This window comes from Diabrotica virgifera, chromosome 8 (genome assembly GCF_917563875.1).
Source record: "Diabrotica virgifera virgifera chromosome 8, PGI_DIABVI_V3a".
Classification (NCBI taxonomy): Eukaryota; Metazoa; Arthropoda; class Insecta; order Coleoptera; family Chrysomelidae; genus Diabrotica; species Diabrotica virgifera.
In genome coordinates, this window is record NC_065450.1 from 12,276,920 (window position 1) to 12,294,079 (window position 17,160).

Sequence of the window (17,160 nt, forward strand, 5' to 3'; positions counted from 1 at the left end):
CTGTGGCATCTTCAATCGGTGCGTGTACATTTATTATATTTATGTTTCGTTTGTTCCCTTTTAATCTTATTGTGCATAATCTATCTGATATTGGTTGGAATGCCATTACTCTTTCCTTCCATTTTCGCTGTATTATAAAACCTGTTCCTAACCTTCTAGTTTCTCCCTCGCTTTTAAAAAATGCCACGTCTTCTATTTCTACTATTTATGTTTCCAATTGTTTGCTCTCTTGTAAAGCTATTATTTCTACATTATATCTTTTAATTTCTCTAATTAATTATTTGAGTTTTCCTGTTTCGTATGTGCCTCTTACATTCCATGTACCCAAGTTGACTTTAGTTTTCTTTTTGTTATTTTTACTTATTGCCTTTTCCATTGCCTGCGTCGTTTCCGTCTCATTTTTCTCTGTTGCAAACTGTATCTTGTCATATTTCGGCATTTCTTTTTTATTGCTGTCTTGATTTGTTTTATTTTCTTAGTTCGTAATCCTCTTCTTTGCATTTTTCGTCGTCCTTTGTTTCCTTCCATTCTTAAATTTAACGTAATAAATTTATTTTTACTTAAATTTGTATACAAGAATACGACAAGTATTGATTAAAAGTAAAGGACTCAGATACCAGTTTCTGCAAACCTTAATTGAAGGAAATATCGAAGGAAGAAAGGGAGTTGGTAGGAAGAAAAGTCATGGCTCCGTAATGTAAAACAATGGACAGGACTAAAAAACATAGGAAACCTTCACTTTTTTTCTTTTTTTTTCTTGTCTTGTTTTATTTCTTTGTTCCTGTTTTGTTCTATTTTATTGCCCTATTTCGATATCTTTTCTCCATATTGTCTGTTGCCATTTGTTTTCGTTTCCTGCTGGTACATAGTTATTTGTTTTGATCTCTACCACCAACGTTTGTTACATGCCATCCCAGTGCCACAATTTATGATGAAGTATATTTTCTTATTCCCTACTTTCACTCTTCTCTCGTCCTTTTTTAGTTATTGCACTTTCTGTTTGACATATTTCTGTACAATTTTGTCATTCCTTATTCCTTGTTAAGTCGAAGTCAATATAATCTAGGCCTTCTCTTCGATTTCTTAATTTGTACATTATGTCCAAGCCCTGTTTAACTTTATTCTTACGCCTTTTTTCATTTTCCAAACTTTCAAACCTTTCTCATGCTTGACAAACTACCTGTTTTAGTATTGTGTTTTATTCTATTAATATTACATTGTCTTGTGTTTACTCTCTTATTTCTTCTCTATATTCTGTTTGATTTCAACGGATTCCGCTGAATTCATTTGGTTGTTACTCGATCTTTTTACTCACTCCGTTCATCATTTTCATATATTTTGTACGTTTTAGTTCATTTTCTTAATGAGAGATCTGTCTCTTTTTCTGTTTTTGATGAAAGGACGATATAACTCTTCCTCTCGATCCCCTTCTCTCTTCTTGTCGTTTTCGTCTGTTGCATTGCCGTCGCTTTCCATTTCAAAGCGACCTTTGCTCTTTTTTCACTGATTGTTACATATACGGTCCAATTCACCGCGATAAGTGTCTCGCTCGAATCGACTTCTCTGAAGCATGACCCTTCCCATTGTAAAGTCTTACTTTATTTCTTTGTACTAATAAATTATTATATTATAATATTATGATTATTATTTTCGCACTGCGCTGATATTATATCATGTTATTCAACCAGCATGTAATGATGGCTAACACTCTAGATGATGAACTTTACATCAAAGTCATTACATGCGAGTAGAATACTTAAAACAACAAAATCGTCAGAAATCAAATTGACTACATCCTAATAAAACACAAATATCGAAACTCAATTCAGGCAGTAAACGCATATCCAGGAGCGGACGTATCTTCTGATCATAGTCTTCTTATTGCTAGGTTTCAACTTCAACTAAAAAGACGCAAAAAAGCCGCAACAACAACAAACTTAACATACATAAACTAAAGTCAGAAGAAACAAAAGAAAATCTGAAACACGAAATCAACACAAATCTAGACAGAAACCCAGGAAATAATTGCAACGTAGAACAGCAGTGGCAATTCTTCAAAACCTCTATATTAGAGCCAAGTAAGAAAGTACTTACAACAACCAAATGTAAGAAAGAAGAATGGATGACGCAGGAAATTCTAGAGTTGATGAATGGAAGAAGAAAAAACAAAGCCATCAATAAGACCCGCTATAAACATCTTCAAAACCAAATAAGAAAAAAGTTAGGGAGGCTAAAGAAACCTACTTCTCTGAAAAATGTAAAGAAATAGAAGAACTGCAAAACAGACATGACAACTTAAACCTACATAAAAAGTCAAAGAACTAGCCGGAATAGGAAATAGAATAACCTCAAATATATTGCTCGACAAAAACGGAAATATTATAATGGAGACATAACGAAAACTACGACGATGGAAAGAGTACATCGAGGAACTATTTTATGACCAGAGAGAAGCTATTATATCCGTAGATAGCAAAACCGGAGATGTGGGCCCAGAGATAACCAAATCAGAGGTTAGTCAGGCAATAGACTCTATGAAAACCAATAAATCTGCTGGTCCAGATGAGTTACCTAGCGAGCTGATAAAGTTGGTCAACGAGAAAAACCTGGACATAATAGTAGAACTGTTCAACGCTATCTATACTACGGGAATCATCCCTAGAGAAATGTTGACATCAGCATTTGTGTGTTTGCCAAAGAAAGTGAATGCCAAAGAATGCAGTGACTACCGAACCATAAGCTTAATGTCACATACCTTGAAAATTCTGCTGAAAATTAGCCACGCCAGAATATACTCTAAACTGGAGCTGGATATTAGTGACACTCAATATGGGTTCGGCAATGGTTTGGGTACCAGAGAGGCATCATTCTCCTTCAACGTGCTGACACGGAGATGATTGGATGTTAACTGTCCTCTTTACGTCTGTTTTATAGACTACAATAAAGCGTTTGATAAAGTAAAATATGATCGACTCATGGAAATTCTGAAAACTAAAAACCTAGATTAAAGAGATTTAAGACTAATAACACACCTCTATTACAATCAACGAGCAATAGTAAGAATTGAAAAAGAAGCATCCGAAGAAATAGGAATAAAGAGAGGAGTCCGGCAAGGCAGCATACTATCACCTCTATTATTGAACGCTTATTCTGAAGAGGTAATGCGGGAATCTCTGGAAGATGAAACAGTCGGCATAAGAGTAAATGGAGTCTTAGTTAACAGCATCAGAAATGCAGATGATACAGTAATAATAGCCGATAGTTTTCAAGACCTGCAAAGACTCATGTGTAAAATAGTAAGGTGTAGTAGGGAGTACGGACTATCTCTCAATATCAAAAAGACGAAGTTTATGAAAATTAGTAAAAACAACCATAATAATAACGAAATCTTGTTAGTAAAGGGCCAACAGATCGAAAGGGTAAAAAAGTACACTTACCTAGGAACACTTATAACAGAAAATAATGACTACACTGCAGAAATAAAAGTCAGAATCGAAAAAGCACGTTCTAATCTTATGAAAATGAAAAAGGTCCTATGTAGCAAAGATTTAACATTAGCTCTTAAAGTACGCCTAACAAAATGTTACGTATACAGTGTACTACACTATAGAGTGGAATCATGGACGTTAAATGTAGAGACAATGAGACTACTTAACGCCTTTGAAATGTGGACCTGTAGGAGAATTATGAGGGTTTCCTGGGTAGATAGAGTTACGAACAACGAAGTACTGACAAGAATAGGTAAAGAGAAGGAAGTTAAACTTACCATTAAAGAAAAAAAACTACAGTATCTCGGACATGTGATCCGAGGCGAGAAGTATGGCATCCTGCGACTCATAATGCAAGTAAAGATAGATGGCAGAAGAAGCATAGGAAGAAGTCGAATTTCATGGCCGAAGAACCTGCGAGAATGGTTTGGATGCAGCTCAAAACAACTATTTACCTCCGTAGGGGAGATGGCACCTGAAGAAGAAGAATACTATACTTTTTCTACGACGTTATATTTCGGTTGGTAGAAAATATAATTATCGACTATTATAGTTTAAAAATAAAATTTACAAAAACAAATGTTATTCACCAATAGTTCATGGATGAATAATTGGTTGACTGCTATTAGGAGGCGTATAATATAGTTACAATAAGTAAAAGCACTGAAACTGATTTTGTGTAATACCATATATATATTTTAAAAGTACACATTAATAACTAAAGAGAACCAAATCTAGGTATAGTAGTAGGCAGAAAATGTCACCCCGACCTAAAATAACAATTCTCTATCTATATAACGTATATTGTAGATTCATCTGCATGAAGCCCATGCCAAACGATTACACGTTGCCCCAGGGTGTGTTTCTCTTTTTGGGCTACAGCGAAGTGGATGAAAGGGAACTCAACAAGAATCACACTGTTATCGTTGTTCAGGATATAGTAAGAGTGTTGCAGAATATTATTGAAGAGGAAGCGGTGAACGGGGTAAGTTGGTTTATAATTTATGTTAATACCTTTATGGAATTTCTAGTCAATAAGGAGACAAAATTTTCAGGTTAAAATTGACTTATTGAAAATTTCTATGTGGGAACTTTTAGATATTTTTGATAATATCGCACACCTAGTTCAATAGTGCCACAAGTGCAAAACACAATATTCTCGAGAAATGAGCAAAACGTTCTGTAGTAAACGCCTTTTGCCCTGTAAATAATTTATTTTGAGAATGACTGGCTTCAAAATTACAATTTAGGTAGCAAATTATACACTTATTGGCTGGATCTTATTACAATTTATTAAAAATAAAACGTTATTATTATTTTGATAGTTATGGCGATATTGCATTGTGAAGAAAGTCATTTATAAAACGATACCTAGGAGATACGGCGGCAATATAATGAAAAAATCAATTGATTTTTGCCGGTGTGGCCGTATTGAATTATATCGGTTGTATTGTGGCAGTGTATATTATCGCCATATCTCTCTTGATTTTTGCAGTTGTGGCCGTATTGAACGTATTGAATTACATCGGTTTTATTGTGGCAGTGTATATTATCGCCACATCTCCCAGTTATGGCCATATTGCATTTTCAAAACTTCCAAAAACCCTACAGTGAAATACCGAAGTAACTTACTTTATACTTATCCAAAACAATATTTTAGTTCAGGCTGTATTGCATTAGATGGGCCATTATATAGGCAATATTTTACAGCCTTAACCCAAAATTCGAATTTTTTGCAGTTGTGGCACAACTGAACTAGGTGTGCGATATATTTATACAGGGTGTTTGGTAAAGAATAGGCCATAGCTTAACCTTAGGTTCCTGAGGTTAAAATAGGCCGATTTAAGCTAACTTGCCTTAGTACAAAGTTTATAATAACCGAGATACAGGGTGTCAAAGTTAAACTTTTTTTTTATTTATTATTGAATATTTCCTGACAGGTATGAGACAACAACATGAAATTTGGTACGTGGGGGTATTTTGGTTCGATAAAACTAAATTCTTTACCAAACATTATGTATTGCCCAGAGGGCGCCACATACGCCTTTCAGCACTCATTTATTACGTTCAATTTTTTTTATCCCCCACTCTGTATAATTTTGACATTACAATTTTTATGCTACTATTAGTTTTACTTAAAAAAGGTATACTTCTTTTATCTCCCTAAACTCAACCGTTTTCGAGATAAACGCGTTTTAAATCTGCGATACCATCATTTTTTAGCATAATATCATTGTAGCTACACCCGAAAAATAACTTAAAACCATAACATTATCCAAAAATGTATCGCAAATTTCTTCAAACGGAATTTGCGATGCAATGACATAAATTTGAGAACTGGCACAATTATTATGGTTTTAAGTTATTTTTCGGGTGGAACTACAATGATGTTATGCTAAGGGTCTAGGACGTTTCATCGCCGCCGTTTCGATGCCGCCAGTTCGATGCCGATGCCGGCCGATTCATCGCCAGTCAATTAATCGCTATCTGATATATTTCCGAATTTTCGACAGTTATAATTATTAGCTATTTTTAGTATTAATTAGGAATTCTAGGAAATTCGAGATATGACGGCGATGAAATGGACTGGCGATGAACCGGCGGCATCTAAACGGCCGGCGATGAACCGGCGGCATCGAAACGTCCCATTCCGTATGCTAAAAATGATGGTGTATCGCAGATTTAAAATGCGTTTATCTCGAAAACGGTTGAGTTTATGGAGATAAAACAAGTATACCTTTTTTAAGTAAAACTAATAGGGGAATAAAAATTTTAATGTCAAAATTATACAGAGTGAGGGATAAAAAAATTGAACGTAATAAATTAGTGCTGAAAGGCGTATGTAGCGCCCTCTGGGCAATACATCATTTTTGGTAGGGAATTTAGTTTTCTCGACCCAAAAAACCTCCACATACCAAATTTCATGTTGTTATCTCGTACCTGTCAGGAAATATTTAATAATAAATAAAAAAAAGTTTTACTTTGACACCCTGTATCTCGGTTACTCAACGAGAAAAAAATCAAACATAATGCTGGATAAAAACGGCAAAATAATTATAGACGTCGGTGAAAGGCTTAAAAGATGGCAGGAATATATTCAAGAGCTATTTAAAGACGAACGGACTGAGATAGTACTAGAGCAGGAAAAGTTCGACAACGGTCCAGACATAACAGAAGATGAGGTATTAGAGGCGATAAAGCGAACAAAAAACAACAAGGCAACAGGTCCTGACCAAATACCTGTAGACATAATACGGTTAATAGAAGAACAGCAAATTGGAATATTGGTCGACTTATTTAATACAATATACAGTACAGGAATCATTCCCAGAGATTGGCTGCTGTCAACGTTCATAACACTGCCAAAAAAACCAAACGCAAAAGAATGCCAAGACCACCGGATAATAAGTTTAATGAGTCATACACTCAAAATATTTTTAAAAATTATACACCGGAGAATACATAACAAACTTGAGCAGGACATAAGAGACACGCAATTTGGATTTAGAAATGCAATGGGAACGAGGGAAGCCCTGTTCGCTGTAAATGTACTTGTGCAAAGGTGCATGTATGTTAATCAGCCAGTATATATGTGTTTCTTGGATTACAACAAAGCCTTCGATAAGGTCAGACATAACCGCCTTATCGAATTAATTGAAAAGAAAAACTTAGATATGAGGGACATCAGGATCATTAGTGCTATCTATTATAATCATATCGCTGTGGTAAAAGAGAACAACGCATTTTTAAATGAAATACAGATTGAGAGGGGCGTCAGACAGAGCTGTGCCCTGTCTCCTACTTTGTTCAATTTGTATTCAGAAGAAATAATCCAGGAAGCATTAGAAGACCTAACCACGGGAATAAAAGTAAATGGCCGACCAATCAATAATATACGGTTTGCCGACGACACTATTTTATTAGCCGAATGTCTTGAAGATTTACAACAAATGGTTGACAGAGTGGTAGAAGTCAGCCAAGAAAACGGATTGTCCCTAAACACAAAAAAGACACAATTTATGGTAATCACAAAAGCTCAGCAGCGCCAAGAAAGCGTAACAATACATGGAAAACAAATTAAAAAGGTTGAAAAATATAAATATTTGGGTACAATAATTAATGAAACTAATGAGTACACAGAAGAGATTAAAGCAAGAATAGGACAGGCAAGAAATGCTTTCAACAAACTGAAAAAAGTACTCTGTAGCAGGGACATTACAATTTCTTTAAAGATAAGACTTCTGAGATGCTACGTGTTCTCCATATTATTCTATGGGTTGGAGGCTTGGACATTAAAGAAGGATGTTTCGGACAGATTAGAAACTTTCGAGTTATGGGCCTACAGAAGAATATTAAGAATAAGTTCGGTGGATAGAGTCACGAACATCGAGGTGTTGAGAAGAATGGGAAAAGATAAAGAGGTTTTAAATACAGTTAAAGTCAGAAAACTACAATATCTGGGACATGTTATGAGGGGCGAGCGTTATAACTTGTTACAATTAATAATGCAAGGAAGAATACAGGGTAGAAGGAGTCGCGGAAGAAGACGCATCTCCTGGTTAAACAATTTGAGAGCTTGGTTTATTTGCACTTCTGCTGATCTCTTTAGAGCAGCGGTATCGAAAGTGCGAATTGCCGTGATGGTTGCCAACCTTCTTAGAGGAGATGGTACATGAAGAAGAAGAAGATCTCGGTTATTATAAACTTTGTACTAAGGTAAGTTAGCTTAAATTGGCCTATTTTAACCTCAGGAACCTGAGGTTAAGCTATGGCCCATTCTTTACCAAACACCCTGTATATAAATAGGGATCGTATATTTTGTTGGTAACAACCATAACATGTTGTTAAGATATAATTTTATAACTAGAAAAGGAGATAACTTGGGGCTGAATATAAACACAAATAAAACCAAAGTAATGGCTGTTACATGTGCAAAAAATGCTGACATTAATATTCGTATCTCTAACAAACAGATAGAACCGGTCCAAAGATTCTAGTATCTTGGTTTCTGCATAACAAACGATATGAACTACGCGGTAGAAATACGTGTTCGTATAGAGTATGCTAGATCCGCAAATAATGAAAAAATTCCTAATAAACTCTACCTTACCGTTGGATATCCGATACCAATTTGTAGAAACATTCATTTATTTCATATTTCAATGCGGAGCGGAAACAGGGACTTCCAAAAATTACAAGTATGAGGCGTATAGAAGCCTTTGAGATGTGGGTTTTTCGAAGGATGCTGAACATCTCCTGGACAGAACACGTGACCAACAACCAGATGCTGAGAAGAGTGGAGACTAAGAGAGAACTCCTAAATATCGTAAAAAACGGAAAAACGGGTTATCTAGGACATATTTGCAGAGGAGAAAGATACAACTTTTTACGACTCATAATGGAAGGGAAAGTGGAAGGAAGGAGAGGTTCAGGAAGAAGAAAATGCTCCTGGCTGAAAAACGTAAGGGACTGGAAAGGAATGGACACGCATTCGATACTAATAACCGCTCAAGATAGAGAACAATTTGCTGTAGTTATAGCCAACCTTCAGTAATGGAGAACGCACCTTAAGAAGAAGATATTTTATTAGCAAATGATAGATCTGAGATTATAATTTTCACAATATAGTTGGTCTGTGTCCATTAAACTGGCAAGAACCACACGTTCTTTTCGAGTAGGAACCATGTTGCCCTTTGAGCACTCTTAATAAATCATATTTCTCGATGTCACCAATTTTATAAGGATTCTAGTAGGGATGGCGGTTTTTGACAAAACACCGGTTTTCGGTTATACCTGTTTTTTTGCTTACGGTTTAACCTAGCGGTTATAACCGGCCAAAAAAAAACAGTTTTTGGAAAAACCGGTTTTCGGTTTTTTTTTATATAATAGGTTACAAAGTTACATTTACAATACACTTTAGTTTGCGATACTCCATTCGACTCAATATCAATATGATCAAAATTAGTACATACTATCGAAAGAACATATATCGAACTTTGAAAACCATATGGCAATATCTGCAATTTTTTCATGAATTGACCTTTTAATGCAGTCTAATAGGAAAAAAAATCTATTTTTTAATGCTATAGAGCAGCATCTGCAGAAATTTTAAGTTCGGCACCAGAAAGATACATCCCTATGGCTTTTTTCAAAAATCGATTCTTCTTTTTATACCATCAGGCATTATCTGCAATTGATGCTCTACGGTTCTAAAATTGGAACAAAAACTCAGATCTATATGGCAATATGTGCAGAATGTGACCCACGCTCGTAAAATAAAAGCAAGATGTACTAAGGAAAATCCTTTGAATGCAACAAAACATAGAGTGCTGCATAGAGATTTCATTGCAACACTGGAAATAAGCGACAAGACTATAACAAACTAATATACAACGTCGTACTGCAGATGGGTTTAACCCAAAAGGAAAGCGAGGAACTCATAAGAATTGAAAAAAGAATCAACGAAGCCGTGAAACAAAACATAATGATTTACATCGAGTCCATTCCTAGAGTGGAATCTCACTACCTAAGGAAACAAACTACTAGATAATTATTCGCCAGCGATGACAAAACTCTTGCTGATATTCATCTCGATTATATAAAATTTTGCAAAGAAAAAGGTTCGGTGTTCGGAAATTACGCTACGATGATGACCATATTTCACATGGAATTTAATAAAGACTCTTTAAGCCCCAAAATACCTTTGCTTGCTGTGAGAAAGTTACAGAAATTAATTAGATAAATCGACATTAGAAACAGCCTATAATACTCACCGTCAGGAAGTGGAACTCAATAGGAAAGAGAAATAAATGACTTAATATCTGCAAAATCCAACACTTGCATCACTGCTTGTTTTGATTTACAATCATTACTACGGACCCCTTCAGGCGAAGTCTCTTTTATTTTATTACAAAAGGAGATAATCAACATTATTTAATTTCACAATTTTTTACCTGACCACAAATGCAGGACACTTCTGTCTTTGGTTCGAGCAAATTGCTGATAGTGATTCAAATAAAATAGCGTCGTTCCTGTTACAATTTCTGAGGAACCATGCCAGGGAAAAAGGAATAATGTTATACTCAGATAACTACTGTGGGCAAAATAAGAACAAGTATATTGTCTATCTTTACCAATATGCAGTACAGAAATTGAACATACCTAAAATTACCCACAAATTTTTGATAACGGGTTACTCCCAAAATACGGTAGATAACGGGCATTCTTTGATTGAGAAACAAAAAAAAGGCTTTAAAAGATGACAAAGGACATCTCACACATCTTATGGAAAATATAATGTCACTCAAATTCAATAAAATTTATACGATTAGATTCGTTTTAATATAACGATCAATTCTTATCATTGCGCCAACTCTTAATTGGGCCATGTTAAACAAAAAGCAACCAACCCTCAATTTGTAAATTAAGAGAAAATTAACTTTTTATGTTTTTCTAAATATTTAATTTTCCGTCGTATTTTTTTAAACGATAACTTCACTAATCAATAGTTTAATTTTAGAGCAATTTTATCATAGTAGTATCAAAATTATCCTAATAAATTTTTACAAAAAAAATAGCCATATTGAGGGTTGGTTTCTTTTTACTGTTGGAAATATATCTAATAAAATGCAATTTGCAAAATCCAACCAACCCACATAATCCATGAATAAAACCGAATAATTTCAGTCAACTCAGTAATACCATACAGTGGAATTTCTACTATTAAACATAATATCAATACAAATGAAAAATATGCGATAATCAGTCAAAACAACAAACCATAATATTTAAAAAGTAAGATAAACATAGCCTTAATCCTAAAACTTACCATTTTCTGCAATTTCGCGAGCCGCTTTAATTATTTTAGCAGTTCTTGATTTAAACATATTTTTCGCATTAAAGATTCTAAGATTTCTTCATAATATAATAGATATAACACAACAAATATTTTAATATTTAAGCACAAACTAATATTAGTCAGTACCTACACGTAAAAACAAAAAGATGCAACATTCCAGGAACCGTAATCTACATAACAATATCAACCCAGTTGGCTGGTACTTTTCGACAGTACAATGTAATAATATGTTCAGTCCAGTGATACACACAAACAATCCAAGTGGGTTGGTTGTCTTATGCGAAATCTTAAGTGAACTATGTATTATTAAACAGAAATAAGTTGGAGTAGTATTTTTCATGGTTTAATATTTAGAATGGCTTGGTTGCTTTTTACACAATGTAGAAGACACATTTTTAAATCGATATGTGACATTATCTTGTTTTCCTCAAAAATGTGGGTTGGTTGCTTTTTGCATAACAAGGCCCAATTATGATTAATTACGGCGCAAATTGCAATTACAGTTTATCGAAATCACATTTTTGGAGTCCATAAAATGTTAGTTTACAATCGTTATTGCTCTGAGTGCTATTCATAACAGCTTAAATCCCGCTGGGCCTAAGCGGATTAGTGAAACTAATCCGCTGATTTATGGAGTACCGAAAATCTGGGTATTTTAAAATATTTTTTATCTCTCTAACTTATGTACCTACCCATTTGATTTCAGATTTATTTATATCAATTTCTGCTCTTATTTTTGAAAATAGAGAGTTGGCGCAATGATAAGATTTGATCGTTAATTTAAAACGAATCTATTGGTATAAATTTTATTGAATTTGAGTGACAATATATTTTCCATAACATGTGTGCGATGTCTTTACGTTGCTGCGCAATGGTTCACAGTAGTTCAAACAGCGAAAAAACCAGGTGAACTTTATAAAATTAATGAAAGGTGTACATCGGATATATTGGACTTTAAAAAACGATGTAAGGAAATGGGGAACAATTATTACATTGACGAAGAAGGAAATCAGGTCGTCTGGAATGACATAAGATGAGCTAGGTGGAGAAGACATTTCAAAATAAGTTTCAGGTTAAGGCAAGCTTCAACGATACAGAGTTCAGAACCATTAATATAACGCAAAGACAACGAGGGATGGTGGCTCATATGGAACTAAGTAAAGCATATTCGCATCCACCAGGAATATGCAATCTCAAAAAACAAGATGTAGACTATCACTATGTAAGGCTAATGTTATTCAAGAGCACTATCATAGGTTTTATGCAGATTTACACGTGACCAATGCAACAATAGAAACCGAGCAGACAGATTATAATATGCAAGACTTTGATTAAGCGTTAATACTAAAAATTTGTAATAAATAAGTACAATCTTAAATAAAAAAACTTATTTGATATGTATTTTTACTGCGTCATTTGCGAAAATTGATATATTTTTTAAAACCATATGGCCGTATGTACTAAAATACCTATTTCCTGGAGGAAATTTCATGTACTTCTTAATTCATATAAAAATATGCAAAATTAAAGACAATTATAACAAATATCAGGTTTGCAGCTTAATTTTTGGAACTACAGGAAATAAAATTAACTTTACAAAAACTTAAAATGCTCATAACTCGATATTATGATTTTTGCAGTTACTGCCCTATGGTTTTCAAGGTGCGATATTACTTTTAACACGTTTGTATATTTGTAGAATAGGTACATTTTAACTCATGTAATACTTCCCGTATGAGTGTATCGTTTTTTGAAAACGTAGCGAAATTATATTGACTGACATAGTCAGAGCATTATTTTTGGTAATCAGAAATAGTCATTCACCCACTTTCAATGTCAAGAGTTAAGTGTGAAAAATAGATGATGTTTGCGTCTAATTCAAACAGATCACTTTTTACGTAAATATTATGATTACAAATACCTTTTCAAGGAAATATTATAATAAAACTTAATGATTGTTTCTGGCTGATGTGAGATTGCACTTTCAGTTTGCTTCTGTATTTTATAAAATAAAATAAAATTTGAATTATGGTTTTGTTTGGAATAATTACTTGAGAATAATAATTATGATTGGGATCCAAAATAATACCTAACCTAATCCTAATCACCGTAAAAACCTAATAACCGATTTTTACTTTAAGAAAAAACCGGTTATATCCGGGACAAAAAAACAACCGGTAAAACCGGTTATTGCGAAGTAAAAAAACCGGTTTTAGGTTTAAACCGGTAGGTTTTTCCCATCCCTAGTTTCTAGTTTAATCTACTAACCAGAACGCACTGAAGATGATCTGATCTAGATCGAAAACGTTGTGAAATCCATTTGGAATGACTTTTTAATAGTTTTTTAATAAACTTTTTATACCATTGTACAAACGAAGTTTTTTACTTCTGTATGAAATATAATTATCCTTTTTTTATAACTACGTTTATTTACCATATAATATTATCTTGATCACAATGCACTTTAAAAAAATACTTTTATTTATTAATACAAAATAAAACTTTTACAACAAAAATTAACTTTGATACTGTTACGCGATTGACTCTACTATTTTATTTATTTATATCTTTAGGCACTAAGTTTAATTTAAATAAAGGAAGACTTACTTATATTATTTTATTTACATCACTTATTTATTTTAATAATTACAAATAACACCAACTAACACATCTAATTTATTTACAACTCAAATTTATGATTTAATTAACTAAACATAATAACTTCGATAACTAATATATACATTTCATTAAATCTGATTCGAATACAATTATATCACGCGTCGCGGCTCGTTCATTGACTGACTGGCCTGTGCTCGAATTCCTGTTCTTAAATACTCTGACAGCGGTCGCCTCGAATCGCCGTGGAAGGTCTGGCCTTTACTCGTAACCCCGGGAAGCATCGAGAATAATTAGGCCGGGTCGTGAGGCGTTACAATACAATGAAAAGTAAATGATGGCTGAAACATGAATGCCTGTTTACTAACTAAAATGTCTTTTTATAAGTTTATATTATCTTAATGACCGTGGTCCAAGTCCTCTTGATAAAGGGTTCAGTAGCGTGGTTATGGTAATATTTCTCCTTCCTCCTTTAGCGAAATCTTCGCTGGTGAAAATTCAAGTAGTTCTTGTAGAGCTAGAACTTGCTTGGCTGGAATTTTCAGGCTGAACAGCAATTTATAGAGTCGTCGTCTTTTTCTCGCTATTATGTATGTAATAATCGCTATGGCAAGGAGTATTATAAATGTAGAAAATGAACTAAGTCCTAGCGACACTAATACTTGAAGATTAAGTCTCTCGATTGGTTGTATGTACTTGTCCGTGCGTTCTTGGGACTTCTAATTTTTCCAACAATATGGAATATTGTGGGTTTAGTTTGATTGGTACTATACTGGGTATTTGAATCTCTTGGGTTGTTTGTGGTTGTATTTTCTGACCATGTATGTATAATGTTTTATTGGTTAGAACAATACTGGAGCGGGAAATTCTTCGTTGATTTACTGTAAATGGTTGAACTATTCCCAATAGGGTGGCATCTTTTGTTTCTTGGATAAAGTTTTCGGATACGTGAACTATTGTGCATGTTTAGATATTTGGTATCTTGCATTTGGATTTTACTTTGTTTTGGCACACAATATGGCTTAATTTCTGCATACAGTCTTCGTACCAGGTATTGTTAGAGTAGTATCTCGCAGGTGGAATAATCATCTGATGTTCGTCATTTGGTATTGGATAAATTTTGAAAGTAGGGTAGTATGATTATTAACTTTAAAGCGGTTGATGGAAGAATATCATATATAAGAATGAAAAATAAACAAGCAAATTTAACATTTGTTAATATATATGCACCTACAGAGAATGCTCCCGAAGAAGAAAAGAATGAATTCTATGAGAAACTTCAAGAGTTGTACGAAGAAATACCAAAGAACGACATACTAATCCTATTAGGAGACTTTAACGCAAAGATAGGGAAAGAAGACACGAACAGAGAAATCGCAGGAAACGAAACGATCCATCAAAATACGAACAACAATGGCAGGAGAATATGTAATCTAGCAGCAGCAACCAATACTTTTATTATTAGCACCCAATTCAAGCACAAAAAAGAGCACAACGTAACGTGGCTAATACCTGGAACGACAGACGGAAACCAAATAGACCACATCCTAATTTCAAAAAAATGGAGAACAATTGTACAGAATGTGAGGTCCTACAGGGAAGCCAATGCTGATTCGGATCACATTTTGGTGATAGGCGACATGAAATTGAAGATACTTAAAGACAAAAACGACAGAAAGAAAAGAAAGAGGTGGAATAGGTCAAAACTAAACACAGATAATGCAAACAGAAAATTCTGCACTAAGTTGGAAGAAAAACTACTAGTCCTAAAACCATCGGACATAGATGAAACATGGGAAGATATAAAAGATAGTATTTTAACAGCAGCAAAGGAGACGATAGGACTAAAGGAGACGATAGGACTAATGAACGACAATAAAAGAAAAGATTGGTACGATGAAGAATGCGAGCAAGCTAGTAAAGGCAAGGACCAAGCAAGACACAGGTGGTTGGCCACAGGGAAACAAGAAGATCTCCTACACTATAAAGAGAAAAAGAAAGAGTCAGACAAATGTTGCAGAACTAAAAAGAAGAAATGGATTGAAGACTTACTGCTGGCACTCGAAGCTAATAGTAACGATAATGCAAGACTATATAAACACATAAAAGCACACAATAAGAAAAAGATTCCGGCAAATATTGGAAAAAAGGAATGGGAAAAACACTATAGAGAATTGTTCAAAAAGAAAGGCAATGCTGAAAATACAGAAAATGAAGAACAAACAGTAAATAGGAATGAAGAACAATCAGAGCCTCCCTCATACAACGAAGCATTGGCGACCATAAACAGATTAAAGACAAGGAAAGCAGCAGGACCAGACGACATTATAAATGAGTTCTTCAAGAAAGGGGGAGAGGAACTGGCCCACAGAATCCACAAGCTGATAGAACGAATATGGGAAGAAGAACGCATGCCGAACGACTGGAATTGCGGTCTGATAACACCAATCCCTAAAAAAGGTGTCAAGACGAAATGCACTAACTACAGGGGAATCACGCTATTAAATACAATGTACAAAATATTAACTAATTTGATCAAACAAAGAATAGAAAAAGAAACGAGAACAAAAATAGGTGAATACCAACATGGATTCAGAGAAGGTAAGTCAACAATATATGCAATACACATTGTAACGCAAATCGTCGAAAAAAGTTACGAGCGTGGAATAGATCTACATATACTGTTTATTGACTACAAGCAAGCCTTTGACAGTGTAATAAGGGAGGAGCTAATTAATGATATGAAGCAACTAGGCATTCAAGAAAAACTAGTAAGTCTCACGAAAATGACGATGAAGGAATCCAAAGCACGAATCTTAACAAGGGAAGGCCCGTCAGATGAAGTACAAATGGAGGTAGGTGTCAGACAGGGAGACTCCCTATCAACAACATTATTTAACATTGCCATAGAGGGTGCAGTAAGAGCAGCCAAAATTAGGGGAACAATTATTGAATCTTCAGCCCAACTGATAGCGTATGCAGACGATATTGCACTGGTTACTAGAGATTTAAAAACCATGCAGAATATAATATTAATATTAGATAAAGAAGCAAAGAAGAGAGGGCTAGTAATAAACCAAAGCAAAACGAAATAACTCAAGTGCTCAAGAGAGAATACGAACATCGAGAAAGAAATTAAGCTTGGAGCATATACATTTGAAAGAGTACACCGTTTCAAATATCTGGGAGTGATGGTGA

The 17,160-nt window shown here is 34.4% G+C and overlaps 1 protein-coding gene across 1 annotated transcript in view; it reads left to right on the top strand.

Moving 5' to 3' along the window:
- The window catches only part of LOC126889489 (uncharacterized), a 258,815-nt gene that overhangs the window by 221,870 nt on the left and 19,785 nt on the right, over window positions 1-17,160 (top strand). Inside the window, exon 9 of the mRNA XM_050657823.1 lies at window positions 4,299-4,473. Coding sequence (XP_050513780.1) covers window positions 4,299-4,473 — 175 coding nt within the window. The remainder of the gene's footprint in view (window positions 1-4,298; window positions 4,474-17,160) is intronic.